Source organism: Lampetra planeri, chromosome 12, assembly GCF_965212315.1.
Source record: "Lampetra planeri chromosome 12, kcLamPlan1.2.h2, whole genome shotgun sequence".
Lineage (NCBI taxonomy): Eukaryota > Metazoa > Chordata > Hyperoartia > Petromyzontiformes > Petromyzontidae > Lampetra > Lampetra planeri.
Genome location: NC_136118.1, coordinates 2,125,107 through 2,145,361, shown reverse-complemented (window position 1 = coordinate 2,145,361; position 20,255 = coordinate 2,125,107). Strand labels below are relative to the sequence as shown.

The 20,255-nt window shown below is 49.5% G+C and overlaps 1 protein-coding gene across 1 annotated transcript in view; it reads left to right on the top strand.

The window, feature by feature from the left end:
- Window positions 1-78: 78 nt before the first annotated feature.
- Window positions 79-20,255, top strand: part of DGKQ (diacylglycerol kinase theta) — a 70,285-nt gene continuing 50,108 nt past the window's right edge. The window contains exons 1-4 of the mRNA XM_078599150.1: window positions 79-1,135; window positions 11,412-11,491; window positions 13,776-13,878; window positions 19,418-19,503. Of these exons, the coding sequence (XP_078455276.1) occupies window positions 847-1,135; window positions 11,412-11,491; window positions 13,776-13,878; window positions 19,418-19,503 (558 nt within the window). The 5' untranslated portion in view covers window positions 79-846. The remainder of the gene's footprint in view (window positions 1,136-11,411; window positions 11,492-13,775; window positions 13,879-19,417; window positions 19,504-20,255) is intronic.

Genomic DNA, 20,255 nt, shown 5'->3' with positions numbered 1-20,255 from the left:
TGGGGGGTGGTGGTATTGGTGGTGTTGGTGGTGGAGGGAGGGCCTCTAATGAATGGGCGTCGCTGGCAGGAGGTGGGGGTGGCTCCGCTCTCTTCCGGAGCGCGTGGCTCGACAGCTCCTACAGCAGGCACCGCCGTTGTTGCTGCTGCTGCGTCTGCTGCTGCTGTTGTTGTTGGGAGGCCGTCGTTTCAAGACTCGGACCCTTTAGCCCTGAGCAGGACTCCGACCTGGTCAGTGACCTCCGCGCGGTTTGGAGGTTTGACCCCGTCCCGGTGTCGCTCCGCACTGCGGGCCGCGTGGTTACCCGCACGAGTGAAGGGTTGGAACGTGTCTTCGTTCTCTCTGGACCGTCTTCACCCTGTCACATCGACTCATTGTCATCGCGATTATGACATTGATCGCCTTGATTGTTTAATTCGATCTCGTTGGGTCAATTGGCACCGCTTGGCAGCAGCGCGTTCCGACTGCGGTAGGCAACATACAGTACACACGAAGTATATACTGTAGTGAGTACAGGACTGTGTGTGTGTGGACATAGGGGTTAACGTTGATTACGTACAGCGCAAGGCAAGCGCCGTTCATTTACGGCGGTCGCCGTCAACACACGAGGAAGGACAGGCAATTAACAATGGCTATAATGAAGACAACTGCGTGCGGATGGAGGAGGTTGTCGTGAAGGCCCCGCAGTGCTGAAGGGACGTGCCTGGAGGCCCTTCATTCGAGACCCTGGGAGCCCCAACAAGGGGGTCAATTAATTGACACCTGAGCAGGGGGGACAGGGGGGGCTGGCAGGGGTGCCCTGGCCTTCGATTAATTAGAAGCAATAGTTCGATCGCGCATGTCTGCATGGCTGAGAGCGGAGGAGGAGGTGGTGGTGGTGGAGGTGACGGCGACATTGGCAGTCCCAGCGTTGACAGGCGACACAGGCCGAGGGCTTCGTCCGCGGCTGCAGTAGCAGGAGCAGCAGCAGCTGGAGGAGCAGCAGCTGGAGGTGACATGAGCCCCAGGAGTCGCCACAGGCTGCTGAAGGGGGGCTCCCATGGACACTGTTTCCGCAAGGTGACGCTCACCAAGCCCACGTTCTGCCAGCACTGCACCGACTTTGTGTGGGGCATCGTGGGCTACCAGTGCGAAGGTGAGTGAAAGCAGGTGGTTGGGTGGTGGTGGGTGAGCGTTTCATTTCAGATGTTAGGTTGGTGTGGCGAGGTTGGTGGTGGGAGGGTCACCGATTCGTGTTCTGGAGGGCTTCTCTCACCCAGTCTTGCTCAATCACCCACTCGTCGATTGCCGACTTGCTCGTCCACGTACGCCCACTCACTGACCAGTTGTGGAGGGGGGCAGTGCAGCCCAAATCATTGTTGTTCATGTACTATGCTGCCACGTCTCTACTCCCCGCCTTCACCTGCCCGCGTTGACCGGAGTGCAGAATAGTCATATTACACCCCCGCATACTCATTCAGCAGTTGATTGACAAAGGGGCTGTGAGTGTACATAAACCCACCTGTGCCCACTCAGCTGTTTAAGGTGGAGCGGAGGAGCCTCGCTCATCTATTGACAAAGTCAATTAACTGCGGAACTCTTAACCAGCTACGGTGAGGGACTCATTAACTCTCCCACGGGCATCCACAACCTATTTAAGGGAAATGGGTAGGGGCCTGCTCATCGATCAACCCACAACAACTAGAATAACATAACATTTGTATACAGCGACATCCACGATCAATGAATACCGCAAATTGCTTACCCATTTAAAGGGGGCACACTTGGCCACCCACACGAAATTGCAGATGTGTGATGGGCCAGGCGTACCATCTCATGCCAACCAGACCACAGTGGAGGGGGGGGCTGGAGGAGCTGGTAGTATCTAGCAGAGGTGGGACAAAGTCATTGTTATGCAAGTCCAAGTCGAGTCGCAAGTCATCAAATTCATGACTCGAGTCTGACTCGAGTCCAAGTCATATGACTCGAGTCCACATCTCATAGGTGGGACAAAGTCATTGTTATGCAAGTCCAAGTCGAGTCGCAAGTCATCAAATTCATGACTCGAGTCTGACTCGAGTCCAAGTCACATGACTCGAGTCCACACCTCTGGTATCTAGGATACATTGGTGGTGGTGGTAGGGGCTAAGAGGGGGGCCCTGCTGGAGATATCTGGGTTCCACGTGATTCGAGAAGGGTTTGGCTGCCAAGCCATTTTGCGCAGGGTCAAATCAATTTCCACCTCAATGTCGTTTATTTAAAGAAGGTGGGAGCCCTCTGAGAGAGCCGACTGTCTTTCTTCATTCTCACCGTGATGGCAAAATGAGAACGCGAAACCCATTTTTGGAAGGGAGACCTGGTTAGCCCTTCTAATGCAAGAATTTGTTTTGTTCTCGCTTACTAACGCAAACCCACAGCAGTGGTTTGTGTTTACAAACGATGCCACGGGGTGTTTAACGTCAAATCCTGGTGATTTGCCACGTTTACCAAAAGCACGACGTGTGCTTTAGATCCCACGCTATATACCCCTGTGACATCAGGGCGCTGCTGACCCCTGACCCTGACCTTGCTTAGCTCGCTCACAGCAACCCATGCTTCCCAATCTTCAGGTGTGCGCTGTGCAGCTGAATGGAGTGGGAAACTGCCATGTTTGTGATGGCAGTGGTGGCAATGGTGGAGGCGGTTGTGGCAGTGGTGGTCTATGTGACGTTGGTAGTTGGTGGCAGTGGTGGTGAGCTGCTAGCCTTGGGCGCGTTTGTTTGTGAACGTCAGCGAGGTAGGAATGTAATTGATCACTTCGGTTGCCTAACACCTTGGGGAGGTCGTTTCCTTGATGCACCTGAGTGCTCACCAGTGTATTCAGTCAAAGTGAATCAGCCGTGCTTTCAGAGACTCGCTTTTTATGGCCGCATTAATAGCTTGGGAGCAGTAGTGGCGCAGTTGTCAGCGCACAGAACGGCGCTATGAATCCCACCACCCGAGTTTGTTAACCAGCCTTGGCGGTAACAACAGCGGTGTAGCGAGAAATATCAGAACTGGTCTTGGCTCCCGTATCCCCATCCCACTTACCAACTTGTACCAAGAAGCATGGTGAAGTGTCGCTAAACAACAACCCCCATGACCGACACAGCTCGGTGAGACTTTCTAGCCGTGTCTCGACAAAGGGTTGTAAACTATTCATGTGTCTGTGCTTATTTCATGTCTGCCAACGTGGCTGGGATGTGACTGGTGATCACTCTAATTCTAAAAATAGACAGGCGTAGGCATTGCAAAGTAATTTCTACAGCAGAAACTTTCTCTACCCAACTTTTCTGGCTCGGCTGTCATTTGGGAATGGCAGTAAATCTCAGTTGGGCCCTCACCTAGTTGCATATAGTTGATTTGAAGTTTCAGTTTGGAGAAAAAACCAATGTCAAACAGTAGGAACGTGGTGTGAATTAAAAAACTGCAAAGTTTTTATTTATTTTACTAGGTAATACCCATTGAGCTATATAGCTCTTTTTCAGAAGCGACCTGGCCACAAATGATAGCTCAACGAAGGGGCTTATCACGTGGAAATGTATCTGAGTCAAATGTTGTAAACGCTCATTTCTAACTGGAGGAAAAAACCAGAGGACCCAGATAAGAGTCTATGCGATCACGGGGAGAACACGCAAACTCCAAATATACAGCAGGCGTTAGGGTTGGGATCGAACCCACGATCTGTATACCAGGCGAGGTAGTTAACATCTCGCCACTGTGGTGCCCCATTGATACTGATCACCATTCGCTTATTTGAGCCGGTTGTGGAAATTCCACATTCTTATATGACAGTGGTCATTTTGTCTTTAGCACAAGCCCTAATTCACTTACAGAAAGTAGCAGGCTCATTTTATTGCTTGTGGCCTTATCAGTAAAAGTGAGACCCAACCCCCAAAATCACACAACTCGTATCTTTTACACATGTTCCTAAGGCCATGTGTTCCGGGCTTGTGCTCCATAAATGAGAAATAAAGACTTTAGAACTACTGTCAGGTGCTCTGGCTTGTGGTAAAAGGTGTGTGTGTGTTATCAGGTGTGTATTATATTATTTCCTTAAAACTCGTATTGAACAACCTGGAGGCACACATCTTAGGTACCTGTTTAGAAAATAATAAAAATATGTAACCTTGGGTTGCTTATACTTTTAAGTGGGAGGGATCAACGGGACTGATTTGTGCACCCAGCAACCTAGGCTCAATTCCTGGCCAAGGCTAACATCAGCTGCGAGTGATCTCTGAACCAGTCTTTGGTTTTATCCCCTTTCACAAACCCACAATGACCAGCATGGTGAAGAATGGTCAAACAACCCCCATGGAAAACCCACGTGTTAAAAATAAAGAAGTCCGAGTCAGGCTGTGCTATTGCGTATCTGCGTCAGAGGGCTTGGTAAGAGCGCTGCACAACGAATGACCTTCTGCGAGGGCACTGCAGTGGTGTCCACCCTCTGTGCTCGGCTCCCTAGGGATCGATGACTGCGTGCGAATGAAGGGAGACGGCGCGGGGTCTCGGTGTGCGGGGCCGGTGTCGTGGCCTGACATCTTCGTCTGAAGTCCTCATTAGCATGGGTGTTCGCTGCTTGAATTCCACCGTCGGCGGGAGTGCTTGTAATGATCACATTTAAATTGCACCCGTCATCGGAAGAACCGCTCCAAGGCACGTTTACAGTCTGTTTTTAATATCGATTATTAATCTCGTGACGCGGGCACCGAATGCCGCGTCTACGAATTGGTGTTTTTCGATTTGTGTATCTTTGCAGCGTGTTTCAGGTTAACCCATGCAGCTACTAGATTTTATTTCAATGCTCCATGATGTTAAGACGTAATTTACTCTTGACTTGAATTACGACCCCGAATTGTGACCATGTCATTGACATTGCACGTTTGGGGGTCGAACATTTTCACCCTTCCTTTCCATCTTACCTCGCCATATCACACTCTTACATTAATCGTACAACATTCAACCATTTGCCACACTTGCTCTTCTCATGAGCCATGCGTATATTTTGGAAATTCCTCATGAAAGACGGTTCCAAAACACTGGAGCTAATTTGACAGTAGTTATGTCACAGGCTCCAGCTAGATGGGTTGGTGGGACACCAGACGATGGGAATTAGTTGATCGTCGTTCGGTGGTTCAGATTCACCATCATCATCAGCCATGTTCAATCCACTGCTGAATGATAGTCTCCCTAAGCCACTGCCTGGGTCATGTGTTGCATTATCAAAGTGCGCTGTTTGGTGATGACAAACGGGCATCATAGATCCTGTGACGGCGTTCACAAGAGCCGGCTGATGCGTGTTAGCATTGTGATCCAAATGCCTGACGTGTAAACAGTTGGCAACTCAATTGCCAAAAAAAGATTATACCAGCGGTAGCTTTCTTGTGAAATGCAGTTACTCATCAGTCTCTTGCAGTAGGGATTTTGTTTGTCAGCCGCCTCTAATCTAACTTCAAATGAACTGACTCCCCTGATTGAAGGGAATTGAATCATTCCTCTATTTGTGCTGGTGGTTGCTTGGAGGCATTCATTATGGGCAATCGGATTCGAGCAGGATGGGCATCCGCCATCCGCCTCGGTCGCGGAAGAGCTGTTTTTGTGTGCGCGGCGCTGTAATCGCGTCCGTGAGCGTCATCTCAACACAAGCTGCAGCCCGCATGCTACGGTTTTCTGCACCCGTTGCGCCAAAACCATTTTCATTTCAACCGCCTGAGCCTCGGGACATCCATCCTCTGCTGAAGCCTGAGAACCAGGGTTAATTTCATCTGGGCCTGTCCGGGTCTGCGACCCAGAACATTTTCCTGCACCCTGAACACCACATCTAGTATACCTCTCTATGGCTCTGATGAGTAACCACAGCCATTACGAGAGGTATTCCGGAGATGGTAGGCTGGAGGTGGCACCTGACTCTTCGCCACTGCCAAATGGGGGAAGTGTATCGGCTGTGGTATACCGGGAGGTGGCATGTCACTTGTAACCACAGCCATAGCGAGAGGTATCCCGGCACACCACATCCAGTATACCTCTCAATGTGGCTGTGACTGGTATCTACAAGCATCGTGAACTCTGACTAGTAGCCCACAGGCCATTGTGAGAATTCTACTACTGGGTGTTGTGTGCCAGTATGCCAGTATGCCTCTTGCCATGGCTGTGGCTACCAAGCTACGTGCCACCCTCCCGATTACCAGCGATCCAGAAAATATTTGGTGAGAAATGAAGCCATGCTCAAATCTTGAAAACGATCACAGCTCTGTCACGCAACAGGATGGACCGCCATGCTCGGACCTGCGCGGCGGTCAGGCATGACTGCTCATTTTTGAATTTTGAATTTTGGTTTGGAGCGTCGTTACAATACAAATCTGCACGATAATTGGGTATTGCGCTATGCATTCTGCCACTTTCGTATGCGCAGACAAAAATTCGACCGCTGGATTGAGGTAGGGGGAGAGATCAGTTCTCAGCTGCGTTGTCATGATTGCCGCGATAAAATAATGCGACGACAGTTGAAAGAGATGATTCGGAAAAAAAAATCAGGTGGACTTTGTGGGCAATTCGCTTCAGGAATGTAACAATAAAATAGCAAATATGCTGTTCATATCTAACCAAAAAACATGAATATATTTCGATTTGCACAGCTGCTGCAGTTTTCTCTATGTTAAACATTAGCGATGTAAACGTTTTGTGTTTTTTCTGCTTTGGTGAGATGTGAGTCAATCTCACAGAGTTTATTGCATCATCTGAGCGCAGGCTTGTTGCTAAACAATGCCCTTTGTTTACCCACGAGAGCCTCATCAAGTCTCAGTACTGTACTCTTTTTATAGACGGTCCTGAACTGGAACGTTTGGGAAATTTCATTAATGAGTGTTTGTCTTCTTGTGGGAGGAAGCCAAAGAACCCATCGCATGCATCCTAGAGAATAATCAAAGATTTGCACAGAATGGATTTTAAGAACCCACTTCTAGTGCTGCCATCTTCTGGCCATCTCGCTGCCAGTGAGTTTGGAACAAACAAACTGGTGTGATCCACCAACCCTCCCATCCAAAAGGCTGCACTACAGGCAGTGGCGTACCGTGGTTGGAATGGGTCCTGGTGCAAGGAGGTCCTGTTTAATTTCCTCACTCATCGTAGCCTCGGCGCCTGGGCCCCCCTGACCTGTGGAACCTGATGCAGTTACACCACCTGCACACTCGATAGCCACGCTACTGCCCCTCGCATAACTTTTCGACAAATTGTAACGCTTCCGAGTCACGATTCGATTTAAGAGTCAATGTTCGATATGCTACCAACGACAGGCTTGCACCGTGGTGCAGACGCAGGAGCGGTGCAGGTGCAATGAGCGGTGCAGGCGCAATGGCGTGGTGCAGCAGCGATCGCACTCTTCAAACTGGGAACTCCTCATCCACCCAGACCGGTTGGACGCGTTTGTGTTTGAGCCGGAATGTGAAACCGTGGAGATTGGATGGGAGCGATAGGAGGCAGTTGAAACAAATAACTTTAGAAATATCCCGTTTTGTCTTACAAGCCGGAGGGAGAATTGCTGTTAGCGAGCACCTGTTAAGACCGCCACATGGTACGTCACACACGAGGGTGCATTTTAGCTGCTTTTGTCTCCCCGTGTGGCACGATGCCTGTATAACGCACCTCCGATTAGCACGGTTGGTTACGTACGGTGCGAAAGAAGTTGAATATACATACGTCTATGTCACTTGGTACAGTACTCATTTAACGTGGAGTCAGCCTCGGGGAGGTATAAGACGGATCGAGATTCCACTTTTCATTGATCTGTTTGGCTTGACAGCCAGCTTGTCAGGACCGCAGTGTATGCACACAAATAAGGTGACATGAGAAGTTTAGTGATAATTTTGCCTGAAACTGGTTGGCTTTTGGTGGAAGATCTGAGCTGGCACTTCACTGCAATTAGCACCCTGTATTTTTTTTAACCGAGGTGGCATTTATTTGTCAATCATGGTGACTCCAACATCATGGACATGTGCAGCCCTTTTGTCAATCCACTGCTGGATGAGAGCCTCCCTGCACCGTGTGTGTCATGGGGGGGGGGGGGGTTATTTGACGAGACTTGGCCATGTTGGCCACAGCAGGTTGGTGAAGGCACGGAGCATAGACGGTGAAGCATATAAACATTGTATATTACAACGATGGATATTGCTGCACAACCGTCTGTGAAACACAACACAGCTCCGAAGCAGCTTACAACACCTGTTGTGTGCATGGAGGTCACCCGTCCCAAGCACAGGCTCAGCCCTGCATAGCTTCCGACATCTGACGTAATGGGTCGCATTGCGGGCGATTGGGCCAGTGGCTTTACAAACGTAATGTTAGCACCCTGTGCCGAATTACACCAACAAAATACCTATCGAACTTTATCCGCGACGTCCCAGAACATTGATTACCGAAAGACGGGCGCTCGGAACGGGCTCCTTGCATGTGGCGGCGGTGGCTGGGTGGGGCACGGGAAGATGCCCCGTGCGTGAAGAGCAACACGAGACCTGCGCCGTGACATTCGATCAACAATGAACAAGGGCTCGGCTGCGCGAGTACAGACACGCCTGGCCTGGTGTGATGCGCTCTTCGTGGCAAGCAGCCCCACAAACTGGTTTCGCACACATTTCATAGCGCGGTCGACGTCGCTTAAGACGGCCACCCGCGTTTGCCTGGTAGTTGTGATTGAATGTTCACGCCGCTATTTGCAGGCACGTATTGGCTTTCTCCCGTAATTTGCAGTCTGCCGGCCGCTGTTTGGGGAAATATAGATTAGCGCTTAGCGTTAATGATACTGCGGCATTTTTCATTCGGCGCGGAGCGTGGCGAGCCGAGCAAGTTGACGTGACGTAGTCAATGTTAAGAGGAAACGGTGATCATAAAACACGTGCGCACGCACACACACTCGCACACTTTCCCAAGCCACCTTAACGGTTAGAAGAGAGAAAAAAGTGTGGCGCTTGTTTAGTACGGAAATCGTTATCGGCTGCAATTACAAAGCTCGTCGTGATGATTTACCGCAGCAGGACGGGACGATGCCCCTGCGTGCAGCACGTGCCGCCGCGCCGGCGTTGTATTGCCGGTGAATCGTAAGCAGACGGCCAAGGGCTTCAAGCGTTGTCTGTGTCACACGCCGAGTGGTGGCTCGGAGCCAGATGCTGCACTATCTCCCTAGAACAGCAGTTAGAGCTCCCCCCCCCAAAGGGGGCACGAAAGCATTTTGGGGGGTGGGCAGGGGTGCACAGGCTGCAGCATGGATACAGTGCAGGAGATATTTTTAATGTGAGCGGGGAACGTCAACACCACAATGCAATGACAAAAAGCACAAACTCGACGCGAAACAAACACCGTGTTGACTCGAGGCGTGGACATGTGACCTCATTGTGTTATGGCCTTCGTAACCTGGGAAGGATGCTAGTCGTGGGATTTGGGGGGGTGCGGGTCTGTGCAGGGTCTAGTGGTCTTGATTGGGGGCCGCCATACCAAAAATGTTGACAACCACTGACTTAATAATATCATCCTCACATCTAAGGGCTGATTCCCATGACAGGTGCTTTCCATCTTCCGCAATCTTCAGAATTTCATGGAGAGCCCCGTCCAACTGCTCACACTGTCCCACGAACCGATATTTTCCCTTCCGTTTCCCCTCTTCCTTCCCATGTACCCTTGCAGAATCACCTTTGCTGTCGCCGTCATATCTCCCGATATGACCCCCCCTTTAGTCATATCCCGCATACGCTACCTTCCTTCTCATCAGACTTCTCAGTGATTCCTGCCCATAGCCGCTTGTTCCCCGGCACATATCTTCGCTCTTCGTATTATCGCACCTTCTTTCTCTTCCCTCCGTAATGCAACGCCGTGGCCTAACCCTTTCCCATTCCGAGATGTCTACAAATTGCAGGGTGGATCCCGTTCACTGCTGAATCTCGGAACGTGTAAGCGGTTAGCATTAATATTATTTAGAAAGGGATCGCACCGCTGTTTTTTAAAGACATTGTGCTCACCGCAGAGAACTCTAGCGACAAACTGTGCCACACGCCCTCCCGCATGGCCTTTTACAGATGACGTACACGCATGTACGTCATCGGAATGGGAAAGGGTTAATTTCTCTTCCTAGCCCGAACAGACGAGCGGATCGCACGTGCCAGTTGTGGTGCACGTCACCGGCGATTGTGTTTAGTTTTTGCGACTGGAATCGTTACGACGCGACGGCTCCGTGCCAACCTCGATCATCCACGGGGGCAATTGAGCTCCGGAGTCGGGGGGGGGGGCGGGGGGGCGCTCAGTCCTCGATCCACTGACGGAACTTTTTGCAGGCCAATTGTTGACACGGCTTCATTATTTTGAATGCTCGCCAAGCGTTAGGTCAGGCCGTGGCTGAAAAAAAAATCCGGTTTGGTTGCTTTGCGAGAGCTCTGTGGAGGGGAGAAGTGTGCATTTTTAGTTTCCGGGTGACAGTGAGTTCAAAACGAACACGGGGCGAGTGTCACGTAGCAATTGTGAAGGGGTTTAAAAAAGAAAAACCAAGTGGTGTTATGTTGAAGGGTTTACAGACTTGTCTCGTTGAAAGTATTTGTAAGTTTAAACACGGCAGCAGTCTCAGCCGCACCTATTTCAACGTGTATTCGCACTGTACATCAGCGTTTCTCAAACTCCAAGGTACAGTCTCCTGTGATTAACAATCATCAGGCAATTGCTGCATTTCCATATGAATGCAAATGATTGGCGGTCACAGTGGTTGGTCCCAAGGACTGGCGTTGAGAAACACTGCACCATTTACATTAAAGTATGGCATCTAGAGGTGAAGATGTTACCTGTGTGATAACATGTTTATAGAGTTGGGAGTTACCCACACTTTGCCCCACCACAAGGGATTCACCTCTCAATATTACTCTCTCTGTTTTCTGTTGAGTGGACATGGGCAGTTTTTGTTGCCATGCAACCTTGAGCCAGGGAATTGAACTCGGCCCTTTTGGGGATATGAGTCCAATGTGTTCACCTCTGTGCAACAGCAGCTCCCACTCCAGATATATTCCCTGCACACATGGGTATCTATGCTTCTTTACAATTTACAATTACCATACAGTCCAATTGGGATTTATATAGCGACAGCCAAATGCGACTGCCTCTCAAGAAGCCATACAGCAACGGTGCGCAACATTTATTTAATAGATGGAGAGGCAGTCGGTGATAGGAAAAGGGGAAATAAGGCAGGGCTTGAGCCTGGATTTGAACAGGGGTAGGGGGCCTACATCACAGATGGCTGGGGAAGAAAAACAATGGGAGTAGCAAACTATGAGCGCAGCAGAGAGGAATGAGCCCGAGTTATGGTTGAAATCGTTTGCGAAAGCATGCGTAACGCACGGAAGCCTCCCCCGCAGTCTGTGTTACCTTCCTCTCCCATCTTGTTGCAGTCTGCAAGTTCATGTCGCACGAGAAATGCCTCAAGAGTGTGGTCATCATGTGTTCCACTCACCTGGCCACCTGCGTCAAGGTAAGCCCGTCTCGAGGCGCCCACTCAGCCCCTGTGAATACATTCTGCACAGCCGCGGCAAGCCAAATGCCTCTAATACAAAGCGGTAAGCAGTATGTATGTATGTTGAACGTCTTTCGCACCGTACATAGCCAACCGTGCTAATCGGAGGTGCGGAGAGCTAATTGGAAGGACATGATCGCAAACGTCTTTGAGAAGGGACATTGTACATAGAAAGAGATTGGAAGGTTAGCGTTTTCAACTCTTTTTTTATTTGAGCGAGGTCATAGGGGCGTTGATGCAGCAGAGATTCACAGTTCGAGTCCAGCAGCCGTCCCAATTAGTACTGCGTGTGTATTAATCCTAAAAATACTACGCGCCGTCCTCTTCGTAGTGGATGCTAAAGATCCTTTGATGTCGTTCGCAAGGGTTCAGCCATTGTGTGCCGGCGGCCATGGTCCAACTTGGCCAGAATTGAAAGATGACCCGCAAATGACTCATTTTGGATATTACACAGCAACCATCGCCCACTACTGTGAAATCTTAGCTGGACCCTCCTGAAAGAGAGTCATGAGACTCGGTGAGGCTTTCCCGAGTAAACGAGTGTAATTTTAAATAATAGTAATAATAACAAATAATATGAACTTGGAAAAAGGAGACAATGGCATGGGAGTTCCAAAGACAGAAACAGAAAGCACTAATGATAGTACAGCAGATAAGAACCAACTCACTTTTTTTGTGTCAGGCTCATAGCAACCTGAGAAAAGGAGAGTGTGTGAGGGGGTTACATAGCAGAGCAATGAGAGAGGAGGAAGAGAGCGTTTTTTTCCTGAAATATGGTGAGAGAAAACTGCCATTCCGATAGAACGAGTCCGTGACAAAGGGGTGCGGTATGATGGCGCGGTGTATACATGGCGCAACAACCGTTGTCGTAGCAATAAAAGAGTGACGAGGAAGTGAGTGAGTGATGAGGAGAGAATGGTGTGGTAATTTGCATGGTCTTTGGGTCCGATTTACTCCTCGACTAAATGGCCAAAACTTGTCAAATCACCGTGGCCATTTTGCCCCATTGTTGGTGACCGAGACTTTTTCACAAAAAGAAAAACTGACGAAAAACATTCGAAGAGGATTTCACGCCATCTGCTTCGACTTCCGTGTCTTTTCATATTACGAAGTGCACTGCAATGAGATTTTGTGAAATAATTTTTTGTAATAATTTATTGATGTCTACGTTGCCACGGTTCATCAACAGGTTTGTTTATGTGTTACACGGTCGTATTAAAGGCTCGCACATCACAACCTATGCCGCCATTCTCCGGAGGGAGGGAAAATAAAAACCCCTCCAAATATATTACCGCACTGCCTTTCTGGTTGGCGTGTGTTTGGACGGTTTGACGTAATTGGTGGCCACAAAGTTTTTCCACTGGCCGGCCCAGAATAGCACACCTGCGCGTGTTTGGAAGGCGCAAACAAGTCCGTGCGGCGGGCTATCTTCCTGCATGGCCACCCAGAGCCCGGCGGCCTCCCGCAATGTGTGGAGCGATTATCCCGATGCAAAAAGCGGAGGGGACCCGAAAAAAACAGCCAACTAATCGTCCCGCCAATTTCCGCATGTAAATTTAAAGTCGCTTTAAGTAGAGCCTCAGGGTCGCGTACCATCGCGATCGTTATCGTCAGCCGCGATCTATCTGCTGCTGGATGAAGGGCTGCCCTAAGCCGTCCGCCGTCTCTCACGGTCTTGCGACGGTGACCATTCCTGCACACGAGCTGACCTCGTCGCTCAATCTCCGCACTCAAGTTACATTTGGCGCATTCTCTCCGTTATCTGCCATTCTGTTGTTAGTCTCGACCACCTGGCATCAGCACCACTGGCGACGTGCCCTATCCAGTCCTAAGATGACATTTTACAACCTGCGGATGAGCGTCCTCTAATCCCCATTGCGACCAATGGAGACTCCGCCGCGTTCCTTACCATAAGAATCTGACAAACACGAGCTGATTTGCTGGTGGGAACGATAAATCCTTACGTGGATTCTTTTACCCGCACTGCTTTGCCAATCAAGCTGAGTGCTCCTTCCGTCACATATGCACCAGCGCGCGTAAGCGTACCTTTGTGCGCTGATACCCGGCCATCTTGGCAGTAACCGGCTGCTGGCTGGTCAGTACCTTGCCAGCTGGCTGGCACCTGCACGCTTGGTCCGTACTCAGCCAGCTGGTGGCTGGCACCTGAACGGTTGGCCTGGTACCTGGCCGGTTGGCCAGTGGTGGGCTGTGCTGACGTGAAGGTGCCCTCACCTGTGTACAGGTCCCCGTGGCACACTGCTTCACCTCCCCGGGGCAGTACAAGAAGAAGTTCTGCAATGTGTGCAGGCGGCACCTGGAGGACAGCCTTGCCTACCGATGCGAAGGTGAGAGGTGCATGCGACCAGTGCTTTTCTCCCTGCTTCTCTGTTTCTTGCTTCCCTTATGCTTATTTGTATTGGTTCTTGCTTCCCCACTTTTAACATTTATGCTTCTGACGCTTTTATGCTTAACTGCTTTTTGCCCCACTGCTTCTGTACATCTCACTGCCACTCTGTATGCCACTTCCCTACTTTTTGCTCCGCTACTTGATTTTTCCTTGCTTCACGGCTCTTCACTCTCCCACTTGTACCACTTTGCTGCTTCCCACTTCCCAGTTTCTCGCTTCCTGGCTTCTCACTTTCCACTCACATTTATAACTATTATGGACGGGCCACAGCTCCGATGGAAATGTCCCTTTCCACTGGAAAAAAATTCCCAAAAACTATCGGCATGTTGATGATTGGAAATAGAGAAAAGCTTATTAGTGATATAATTTGGTGCTGTGCGCAAATGGATGTTGGAGCACCTGAATAGTTGATATTGAAAGAGATTGCTTAACGCTGGGCTCGCTTTTTTGTTGAATCAGGCCGCATGAAGCTTGAATTGGTAACACCACACTTGATTCCACAGGGGGCCTAGTTTGGAAACGTGAAATCAGATTTCTAAGATTCGCTGGATTTTGAGGGAATTCCCAAGGCTCCGAGACCTCAACCAAGGCACCTACCCAACCGTACGGATGACATGGAGTGCATTACAGTAGATGAGGAATTTCTATTTTTGTCGCAGTTTGGTGGAGGCCTTCATCCAGCAGTGAATTGATCAGCACTGATGATGATGTGAGGTAACATTTTTACTTGACATGGCCACATTTCTGCGCTGAAGGCCACGGTGGCTCTCGGAGCAGAATAAATAAATTGTCACCAAGCCTGACTGGTTTGCTCCTATCAAAAGCAAACTTTGCTTAATTTACGATGTAAATTCTTCTGTCACATCGCTAAAAATACATATGGAAATGGATCGTGTAGTTACGGTGGTCCATATACATGGAACAATATTGCTTTAAATAAAAAGGGCTGTCAGTCATTTGGTTACGCCCTGTTGGATTCAAATTAAGCGGTTACGATGTTTACCGTTTATTGTTTAATCATGAATATTAATTCTTCGCGCTGTAGAATATATCACTGTTATGACGTTCGCAGTCTGATGTCGCACTGCAACCGTTTCGCTCTCGCGTTGTCTTTACCTGCTCTCAAATACTGCAGTCGAATAGAGTAGGAGTGCATCTGCACCGCATGTGGATCACACGCTCTGTGTGTGGCCCTACCCATGAGTGCTTGCAATGAGAAGCCTCAAGCCAACTTGACGTCAAGCTCTTCAAATTATTCTGAAACAAAAATTCTGCCTTTCAGACAACCTGTCGACGGATAATATCAGTGACTTGTGATATATTCGCCAGCTTATTGAAATAAGGTCAAACAACCCCCACAACCCTCACGGCTTGGAGAGGCCTTCATCTAGCAGTGGATTGGATTTTACAAAAAAAAGACAAAAATCTCCCATACAGCCTAAACAGACTGCTGGGGCAAGTGCTGTTAGCCAGCACCGATGAAGACCGGCACGGCGCACGAGGGGGTGTGTATTTGTCTACCTAGTGGTGATGTTTACACACTGCACCAGATACTTATTTGAGGCTGAGTCGACCTAGGGGAGCCCCAGAATAGGTTCAGATAATAGTCACTGGTTTTGGCCATGAGCTGGAATCGAACTCGGGGTCACCGGGTTCGTAGCGCAGTGCGCTATCCGCTACACTACTGCTAAATGTGGTCAAACAACCCCCACGACCCACATGGCTTGGAGAGGCCTTCATCGAGCAGTGGATTGACAAAGGGCAGTACACTTTACACACACACATCAAATGACGGGTAGGTTTGTCGCGTCAAGCTGGCAAGAGAGGAGTGTAGCCAGCGATTGCGCGCACGTCACGTACGCTGCGCACGACCGGCATTAGCAGTTGGCTCACGTCGGGAGCTGATAATGTATTTAAATTGCGGCACGCTTCACCGAACAAAGCCCGTCGTGCCGGCTCTCGGGTGTCCTGCTGCCCAACGATTCCGATGAATGCCCCAAACTGGCGATGCCAACGTGCCCACGGACGTCTTGGCGTTTATTGATTCTTTTTATCGCCAAAGCCTGCAGTGGGTTTCATTAAACTAGAACATTCACCAGCTGCGCACGCGCATGTACCGCTCGTTTATAAGTCCCCACTGCTTGATGAGGGCCTCCCGATGTCGTGCCGGCTGTGTGGATTACTCGACCATATTTCACCCACGCTGCTCGGTGTGTGTGGATAGAGGCGGAGAGCATAGAAGTACAGGACAATGATGGATTTTGCTGCACTGCCATCTCCAGCCCGCAACGTAGCCCCACAGCTTCCCTGTGTGAACCCGTCTGTGCGCGGTTGTCGCCGATCCAAGCAGGGCTGAGCCTGGATAGTGCCGACGAGTTTGGGTGCAGTCTGTTTGATATGGCAAGAGGCTTCGTGCACGTCATCATCGTGATTTTTTATTTTGTTTTAGTTTACTTTTATTAATTTAAAGTTTTTACCTACGTGACTTTACCGGAAAAAACCTAAGAATATCATCTTCATCATCATCACCACCATCATCCATGGGCAGATTGCCCGTAGGTGTCCACTGCACATTTCGTCATTTGTTTCCACTTTCCTCTGTCTTATACCAATATGCTCAAGTAGTGCCGAATCTTTCTTGCATCAACCTCTTATGTCGTCATCAAGCTATTCTTTGTTAGATCTTCCTCTCGTTCTGGTTCCTTACATTTTTAGAACAGCACACTTTAAATTTTCCTGTTGTTGTCCATCCTACGTATGTGTCCAAACAGTGCCAGTTTCCTTTTCATCACTGCCCGTATCAGGTCTTCTTCTTACGTGCAACCTTTTTCCGACTTCTACTTCAGGCGCGTACGGGGGTATTAATAGCGTGTGGGTTGTACGGTTGAAGAGCTTTGACCGTGAGCTGGCGCTGTGCACCCGGGGGCTCTTAGTGAGGGATGGGGGGGGGGTCAGCGCCCCCGGCCGCCGCTTACGCTGACGATGCTTGCTGACGCTGACAACGCTCGCCGCCGTTGCTCTCTACCGCACGGGGATGGTTTAACATGAGGAAAATTTCTTAACAAAGTGTGCACAGAGTAAGACTGCTCTGATCCTTACCCTACCCCACTTCCGCCTCCTCTTACCATTAGAGCACATTTAGAAGATGACATCGAGACTGTTTCTAAAGGGTGAAGATACACAGATTTTTGTAAAAAAAAAAAAACTAAACCCAATGGATTTCTTTTGACCGAGGTTTTAAAATTTTTATTTCGTGGTCGTTAAACGTTAAAACAGGGGCCGCTGCAATAAAACCCGGCTTGTTCCGGCACCCGGTCAGAGAGTTCGCGTTGAGACACCGCCGCGGAGATGCCTGCGCCCCTGCGTTCATGACGGCACGTTGGTGGAAGCCTCACTTGTCAGTTTGACGGCCCGTTTGCCGCATGCGACGGGACAGCTACTCCGCGCCGAGACGTGCCCACAGTCGTCTTTGTCACGGACGCACCCTTCCGCTGCACTTTTTAGGCATTCGCCAAATAAAGGCGTCAAGTTATTCCCACTCAGTTCAGAGTTGCCGGACGCTTTTCAAATTTGGCTTTTACGTCGCCTCGAGCTCGAATACTTTCTGCCAAGAGCGCCAAATATTCGATGGCGCTAACGCAATGAAAATTACCTCTTCCCAACACTCCGAAAATGCACTGCTTCACACTGGTGGCACGGCATCCTGAGGAAACACGGTTGAATTTGTATGCCGAACAAACCCACACAGTGTAACTGCGTTGAAACCGATAGCGCCGTCCTTGCCGATGGCTTCTCGTAACCACAGTCCTGCTGTGCTGGAAAATTTTGGGAGCTACGTTCCTCCCAGCAACAGTTTCACCAGAACCTGGTGGTCGTGAATGGGGTTCGCAACGATGACTGCGACGCTGCCGATGGGCAAACGTTGTCGGAAAAATTGATGAAATTTTACCGCGGCGGGGATGCTATGTCGCTCGTTGTTGCGTTTTCCCCTCGAGGCCTAAATGAAATGGCATCAATTGAGCATTGCTTAAAGTCGAAAGGAATGGACACATGAGCTGATATGCAACAGGGTGAGAATTCCTTAATCTTCATTATAATTGTCATCGTCATCAGCTACGATCAGTCCATTGCTGGTTGAAGGCCTACCCAAGCTTTCACCAACTCTCACAGTCCTGTGACGTAACAATCCTCGCTGCGATCTGCGTACGAGTATGTCCCTGGTTGCTCTTTCTCGATAGACGTCCTCTTTGACCCATTCTGGTGCTCGGTTGCCACTCCATTATTCTCAACCACCAGCCATCATCCCTCCTCGAGACGTATTCTACCCAAGCCCACGTACTATATGCTGTCTTTAACTTGCGTATGTTATCTATTCCATATGTTTCTCTTTGTCTTCTCTTGATATAATTTCAAGCAATTTCTTAATAATAATTTATACAAATTTTTCAGTCTGCTGGATAAAGGCCCCTCCCCATGCCATATCAGGCGTGGGGTTATTTCGCCATAGGTCACGACACTGGTTGGTGCGGGTTTGCTCATGGACCCATTCAGATATCGCTCTCCGCTGATGTTGACCATGGCCTGGAATCGGTCACAGGGTTCACAGTTCAGTGCACTAACCACTACATCACGGCTAACCACTGAGAATTGCTTACTATGAATAAAAACTCACAAATAAAGGTTTCGCTCGCAGTATACAGTGTTGTACAGTGCGTTCATACATTTAGCATGGCATATACCTCTTATTGCAGAGTCTGTAGTTTTTAGTAAACTTTACGATCGCTGATTAATTATAGTTTATGAATGATCATGGCCGTTTATTCCCACTGTGATACGGGTTGCGCAAACGTGTTCTTCAGCATTGCACGAGTTTACAGGCCAGAGTCCTGGTTTGGTTGTCAGGAAATTACTTTAACATCGATTTTGTGGGAAAGTCACCCAATTGGTGGAGAAATTGCTTCAATTCTGTAACGTTACAATTCATTATCTGCACACACCGGCTTGTTGCCAGCGCATCTCACTTGTAATAAAGACAACTTTAATAAATCAAACTGTAGTGTTTTAGATGCTGTGCAATTGTCACTGTAAGAATAGCACCAACAGGGCCGGTGAAAGTCTTTTTCAGACCCGTGCCAAAATGCCAGAATGAGGCCCCCTCAGATGTCCCCTTGGCCTTTTCTGAACCCTCCTTGGATCTGAGGCCTAAAGCAAATTGCCTCACCTCTCCCCCACCGCCGCCCGCACCTCTACAGCCCTGAGCTCCAATGATTGAATTTTAGCTTTTGAAGCAGAGTTTCCATTGAAGGTCCGGTGGTTGGACGAATGGATGAGCGATGGGGGCGAGCAAGCAGATGGGCGAACAGGCAGATGGGTGAGCGGATTGGGTGAGCGGATTGGGTGAGCGGCTGTACGAGCAGACGGGGAACAGGCGATGACTAACCGTGTCTCATCTGCTGCCCCCCCTTCCTTCTTTGCAGTGTGTGACCTCCACCTGCACGCCGACTGCATGCAGTTCGCCTGCAGCGACTGCCGGCAGTGCAACCAGGAGCGGCCGGGGGAGCTAGTGAGTCCACAACACTCCCGCACACTTGATCTTGTCTCAGTTGGGATCGTTGACGGCAGTGCACCCGTGCCACGCAAGCCGATGCAAACGCCTGGTGCGTGTGTTTTAATTTTTGTCGAGTTTTTTGCAGGGAGGAAGCTCCATTGTAGGCATGGGTTATGAGGTGCTGATCACTTGGCATCACATCAGTGAATTCTTGACTGTGAAGTTTTTGAGTGGTGTCCCTTCATATGTGTGGGTTAAATCCAGGTCTCTCCGGTTTCCTCCCACATGAAGCCAAACACTATTTGATGGGATTGACCAAGTAAGCCAATCAAGCAGGACCCTCCTGAAAAAGTTCCGATGCTCAGCAAAACTTTTTTGGATAAACATAGGGCATTTGAATTTGTATTGCAAAGATTTGGCAGGACCCTGGCAGGACCCTGCTGGCAAAGAGTCAAGGGATTCTGTGAGGCTTCCCACGGTAAACAAGCACAATAATAAATTATAATTAGAATAACATCACAGTTGTGTCTGGCCGTGCTGAGTGTTAACATTCGGCAGGGTTACACACCCATGTGATCTCAGTCTCCTCCCCCCCCCAACTCCCTACCCACCCCTCACCCCCAAAACCCACACCTCCCCAACACCCCCCTCATCCACCGTTGGTGCCAGTCACTTCTGAGAGCCGGCATTCAGGGGGCTTGGTTTTTTTGCTGGCTTCTGCAAACTTCACGCTGTTTGAACAAGCAATGCTCCGTAGCCCAGGATGT